Source organism: Leptonychotes weddellii, chromosome 5 (assembly GCF_054177405.1).
Source record: "Leptonychotes weddellii isolate Sample4059 chromosome 5, ASM5417740v2, whole genome shotgun sequence".
Taxonomy (NCBI): Eukaryota; Metazoa; Chordata; class Mammalia; order Carnivora; family Phocidae; genus Leptonychotes; species Leptonychotes weddellii.
Window position 1 is genome coordinate 124,924,591 of NC_138373.1, and position 6,551 is coordinate 124,931,141.

Here is a 6,551-nt window from a genome sequence, read left to right on the forward strand (position 1 = left end):
TATGAATAAACTGAATACCATAAAGTATTTTCTAGGAGACATTCTTAATAAAATACAGTATGGTACAATGATGAAGAGTGTGGGCTCAAGAGATCTATCACACTATTTGGGACTGAACTGCAGTACTACTTCCTACCTGTATGATCTTGGGTAAATCACTGATTCTCAATTTGCCATGTGTAATATGAGGGTAATAGTAGTAGTAATCTCTTAGCATTGTTGTGAGGATAAAATGAAAGGAGGCACTTAAAACCAACTGGCTCAATGCGTGGCATACATTGTCAGCATTTAGTAAGAGTTAACTACTATTATTAGTATTAGCTTTTCACTTTTCACTTTTCAGTTCCAAGGTCATCTCATCTATTTCTCAGAACTCCCCCTCATCTATTATTCTCCCAGATTTACATTTTCCATTGTGACATCTCTTAAGTTCCAACAATGTACCAAATATTGTTATGTGAATGTCCTTTAGCTACCACAAACTCAATATATCCCAAAACAAACTCATGTACTCCCTAAATAGCTGGTCTCAATTCTTCCTTTATCTCCACATTCAATTATTCATCCAAGTGTTTTAATTTTACCTTAATACTTCCTCAAGACAGCCCTGCTCTTTTCTATCTTAAATGTAATTGTTTTGTCCTCATCTTTCAGCTGGAATAATTTAAGAGCCTTCCTCGAGGAAGATATGCCACCGTGTAATCCCCATTTTAAATCATCCTCCAAACTGCCATCAGCTGTTATTACTAAAGACCAAATCCAATCAAGTCCATTTCCTGCTTGGAGATCCTTGTTGCATCTAATGTCTACAAAATGGATGTCCTTCACCATCTGGCTCCAGCCTAATTTTTCAGGTCTCACCCTCCTACTAATTTTGTCTTGACTTTGCATTTCGATTACAATTCTAATGAGTTCTCCGCATATGCTATGTCTCCAATTCCTTTTCTTTGCACATGCTGATACACCCTTGCCTGATAGGCCTTTTTTGTCCACCACCTCCTTTCTCTGCTAAGCAAACTCATTCTCAAATGTCACTATTCTGAAATTTTTACTGACTATTGGAAGCAGTTAGTCATAGCCTTTTCAGTTCTTCCACAACCTTCTGTTCCTATCTATATTTTAGCACATAGCACACTGCATTGTTAAGCTCTGTTTATATATATCTGCCACTTCTGATATGCTGTGAAATCCTGAAGAATAAAGATTGTCTTCTTTCTTCCTTTCTGTCTTTTCCATACCCAGCACCCGGAGCATTTGCTGGCATATTAACCAATACTGAACGAATCATTACAATTAAAATCAGTCTTGCAAAAAGCTTCCTTTATATACAAGGAAACCAAAGGCAAGAAGTTTTCAGTACATCTCCATGCCCTTCCTAGCACATGATAATTGCTAATATTAGGCAGTATAAAAAGAGTGTTTAACAGGAAATGGTTAGCTATCCATCTAGGCTTTCATCAGAGCAAGATATGGGCAGGTAAGGCAGTCTTCTTTCCAGGTTGTGATGCCTTATATCTATTTTCCAGTTTCCTCAAGCCTTGACTATCCTATTACTCCAAAATGCCTGTCTAGAACATTCCTGTTAAAAGCTCTTCTGTGTACTTATCCAAGCCCCAGTTTTTAACTACTTTTCTAATGTATGCCCTGTTTCTCCTGGGCTCCAGGGACCTTCTAACTACCTGTTACAATGTCTCAACTCTGTTTAGGCACTAAAATATCTTATCAGCTTCAGTGTCTTAAGATTATTATTATTATTTTTATTTTTGAGAGAGAGAGAAAGAGAGAGTGCACACACATTTGGAGGGGGGATGGGCGGTGGGGGGGAGGGAGAGAGAGAATCTTAAGCAGACTCCAAGCTCAGCATGGAGCCCTGACGTGGGGCTCGAACTCACGACCCTGAGATCATGACCTGAGCCGAAATCAGGAGTTGGACACTTAACCAAATGAGCCACCCGGGCGCCCCTTAAGATTTTTTTAAAAACATTTAGGGTCATTATGAATTTTCCTAATCCCAGGAATAAAAATCTCTTTTCAAGGTACTAACTTAGCTTCTACTCCTTTGCTTCTATTTCATGATCAACCATACTTCAGTAAGTGCCTACCTTCTAAAACAATATTCCATACCTTTCCTTTATCTTTTAACACCTTAGTAAAACAGTTCTCTTCTGATAATACTCATTTAATCACTGCCTAAACATAATGGAATATAGTGGAAATCATACAGAATAATTTTATTTATACATATTAATTTTAATTATTAATTTTTAATTGTAAAGTACACATAACATAAAATTTATCATCTTAACATTTTTAAGTATGCATTTCAGTAGTGCTAAGTACATTTACATTGTTGTGCAACCCATCTCTAGAACTCTTTTCATCTTGCAAAACTGAAATGCTACACCCATTAATCAAAAACCCCCATTCCCATCTCCTGACAGCCATCATTCTACTTACTTTCTCTATTAATCTGACTCCTGAAGTACTTCATGTAAGTGGAATCATACAGTATTTGTCTTTTTGTGACTGTCTTATTTTGTTTACCATCATGTCCCCAAGGTTCATCCATGCTACAGTATGTGTCAGAATTTCCTTTTTAATGCTGAATTAATAGTCCATTGTATGTACATACCACATTTTGTTTATTTACTCATCCATTGACAGACATTTGGTTTACCTCCATCTTTTGCTTATGTGAATAACGCTGTTATAAACATGGGTGTACAAATATCTTTTTGAAACCTTCCTTTTAACTTTTTGAGTATGTACCCCCAAAAAAGAATTGCTAGACACATAAAACATAAATATGTATTATATATATATCTCAAGATACAATTCATATACATTTATAATATACAGTTCAGTGGTTTTTAGTATATTTGCAGAGTTGTGAAACTATTATTACCACCATCAGTTTAGAATACTCATTTCTTCTAAACAAAACTCTACCCATAAACAATTACTCCTCATCTATAAACTGATGTCTCTCAAATTTGTATCTCCAGCCTGTACCTGGAGATTCACAGATTCAACTGCTTAAATATCTAATCAGCAAAACAAACTTGACGTATCTGAAAATAAATCCCTGAACTTTCCCCACAAAACCTACTTTTCCCACAATATTCATATCTCATTTATACCTTCTTTCTTGCATACCCTACACTTAATCACTCAATAATTCTCTTGAACAAACCTTCAAAATATATCTAAAATCCAACCTTTTCTCATCACTTTGTCCACCACCACCTATTTCTGCCCTTACTTTCCTACAATCTATTCTCAACACAACAGCCACAGAGATCCTTTCTAAAGTAAGTCGGATCATGTCACTCCTCTACCTCAATTCCTCCACTGGCTCCCTACTTCTCTCTGCCTAAAAGCCAAAGTAATTCCAACGGCCCACAAGGCCTTGATGTGGTATGGTTCACTGTTACCTCTGTGACATCATCTCCCTCCAGCCTCTTCCTTGTTTTGCATACTTTAGTCACACTAGTCTACTTATTGCTTCTCTGAATAAACCATGCACCCTCCCATCCTTGCACTTGTAGCTCCCTGTCTGGAATGTTCTTTCCCCAGATGCATGATTCATCCCCTCACCTCATTCAGATCTTAGCTTAAATACTACTACCTCTCTATTTAAATTTGCAACGTATCTCATTCATCCTGCGCGCTTCCCTATCCTCTTTGCCTATTTTCTCTCCAAAGCTTTTATTACCACATAATTTTATGTCTGATCCTACAACTTATGATTCTTCTTTCAATTTTAAAAATATTAAAAAGATGGAGAGGGCGCCTGGGTGGCTCAGTTGGTTAAGCGACTGCCTTCGGCTCAGGTCGTGATCCTGGAGTCCCGGGATCGAGTCCCGCATCGGGCTCCCTGCTCAGCAGGGAGTCTGCTTCTCTCTCTGACCCTCCTCCCTCTCATGCTCTCTGTCTCTCATTCTCTCTCTCGCAAATAAATAAAATCTTAAAAAAAAAAAGATGGAGAATTGAGAATCATATATTTTTTTCAAACAGACTAATGCTACACATATTGCTATGGAAGGTGATTTTTTCCCACTCAAATTATGATTTCCCCTTCAGTACCAACAATTATTTTATTGAAAAAGTCAAGTTCATATTCTTTCTAAAACAGTTTTAAACATTTCTTCCATTTAGGTCGCTTTTACATTACCTTGCCGATTAACTTCATTTTGAAGTAGCTCTTCCATTGCCTCCTCCTCAGCAATATCTAATGGTGTGTCTCCTTCACTGTTGACAGCTCCTACATGTGCTCCCTGACCAATCAAAAATCTATAAAATGAAAGGGAAAACAGTTAAGAAATGACGGTATCATTAAGACTAAAGGCATAACAAATGAGATAACTCCTACATAAGAACAACACTAAAAACCAAGGATAGATGCATTAATTTGTTTTAAAAAAGTAGAGCATGTTTTTTTATTTTAATTTATATTTCCTAATTTTTCTATAATGTACATACATTGCCTTATGAATACAAAAATGTTATTTAATGATAATTAGAAAGTCTTCCATAGGATCATTTCAGACTGTCCCCACTAAATTTTTCATTACCTCCATACTGATTGGTTTCCTAACTGATATCCATGCTCCCAGTCTCATGCCATATATGATAGTTTTTTTTTTTAAGATTTATTTATTTATTTATTTATTTATTTATTTATTTATTTGAGAGAGAGAGAGAGGGAGAGAATGTGCGTGTGGGGTACAGAGGGAGAGAGAGAATCCACTGAGCATAGGCCCAACGTGGGGCTCAATCCCAGGACCCTGAGATCATAACCTGAGCCGAAATCGAAAGTCAGACGCGCAACTGACTGAGCCACCCAGGTGCCCCATATGCAATAGTTCTTAACCTGGGGTTGATGGGACTAAAGTCAGAAGGTCATTCAACTGATGCAGATATCTTAAAATACTATTTATGATCATCACTGTTTTGAAATTAAAGTAATTGTTAAATGAACCTTTAGGTCTCTTTAATGTGTTACTAAAGAAGCACATATTATAACTATACCATAAATGTGTTTTTCTAATGTTCTGAAAATGAAACCTAATAGAACTGGTTTTTGGTGTACTTTGTATTTTATTTTATATATCCAAAATACAATCCTGAGAAAGTATCCACATGCTTCATCAAACCTGACGAAGTGATCCAGATACAAAAAGGTTAGGAATCTCTTTCACTGCATCAACTATACATCTCCCAGAATCTCCCATTTAAAATGACTGGAGTCAATTTCCCACTTAAAAATCTTTGCATGGTTGTACCATTCTAAGAGAAAACATACATGGCCCTCAATGAGCTGGTTTTGTCTTCTTTTTCAGCCTCATTTCTCTTCTGTCTTGTATCACACTTTAGGCCCCAACAATACAGAACTATGCTTATAGTGCCAGAACTAACCCATGCTCCTTTGGCATTCCTGATTTTACTTTTGTATATGTAAAGAATGGGCTTTTTTCCTCTACGTCCCTAACTAACTTAACTCTTATTTATATATTTTTATGGACTACACAAAAATATTCTCATTATAAAAATAGTAAAAATGTCCAGTTTAAAAAAAAGAAAAAAACAAGAACACCTTTATACCTCTCCTTCTACTATTATGCTCCCTCCCCAGAGATAAACATTATGAACAATATCTTCCTAGTAACTTTGCTATGAATTTCTATGTGTGTATATAAACATATGTACACAGTCACTTTTGAGGTTCTTTTTGTGAAACAAAAATTAATGAGATTGTTTTCAATGTACAGGAATGCAATGCATTATAATAGTTGAAAGATATTCCACAGTATGGCTGAATCATACTTTTATTTCATACTATCCTTCTAATGGACATGTTCTTAAATGGACAATTGACATTATCAATCTTTAAAAATTTTCCCAACATCATGGGGATAAAACTTTATTTCCTGATCACACAAGAGGTTGAAAATACTTGGATATGTTTACTGGCATTTGTATTTTCTCCTCTTGTGAACTTATTTACATCTTTTGCTGGTACTTCGAATGTGTTCATTAATTTAACAAATACTTAGGGAATGTTTTTATGGACTGCATGTTTGTACCCCCAAATTTCATGTTGAAATCCTAACCTCCAATGTGATGGGTATTAGGGGGTGGGACTTTTGGTAAATAATTAGGCTTAGATGAAATCATGAGGGTGATGCACCCATGATGGGATTACTGTTCTTACAGAAGAAGAAGAGACTAGAGCTCACTGTCTTTCTGCCATAAGGGGCACAGCAAGATGGCAGCTATCTGCAAGTCAGGAAAAGGGCCCTCACCAGTCACAGAATTGGCCAGCACCTTGGTCCTTTAATTCCTGAGTGCCCAGAACTATGAGAAACAAATGCCTATTGTTTAAGTCACTCAGTTTATGGTATTTTATTATCCCAGTCAAAGCTAAGACAGGTATCTAGTATGTACCTAGTACTATGTTATATGCCAGGAATACAATGGTAAGCAAAACAAACACAGACATTTCCCTCCAAAAGCTTACAGTCTAGTAAAAGAGTTAGATTATTGTAAAA

General features: G+C 36.2%; 1 protein-coding gene across 8 annotated transcripts in view; it reads right to left on the minus strand.

The window, feature by feature from the left end:
* PPP1R12A (protein phosphatase 1 regulatory subunit 12A) overlaps positions 1-6,551 on the minus strand; it is a 142,951-nt gene that overhangs the window by 72,595 nt on the left and 63,805 nt on the right. For all 8 annotated transcript variants that reach the window (XM_081822124.1, XM_081822119.1, XM_081822118.1 and 5 more), the window contains exon 3: positions 4,175-4,293. In XM_081822124.1, coding sequence (XP_081678250.1) covers positions 4,175-4,293 — 119 coding nt within the window. The remainder of the gene's footprint in view (positions 1-4,174; positions 4,294-6,551) is intronic.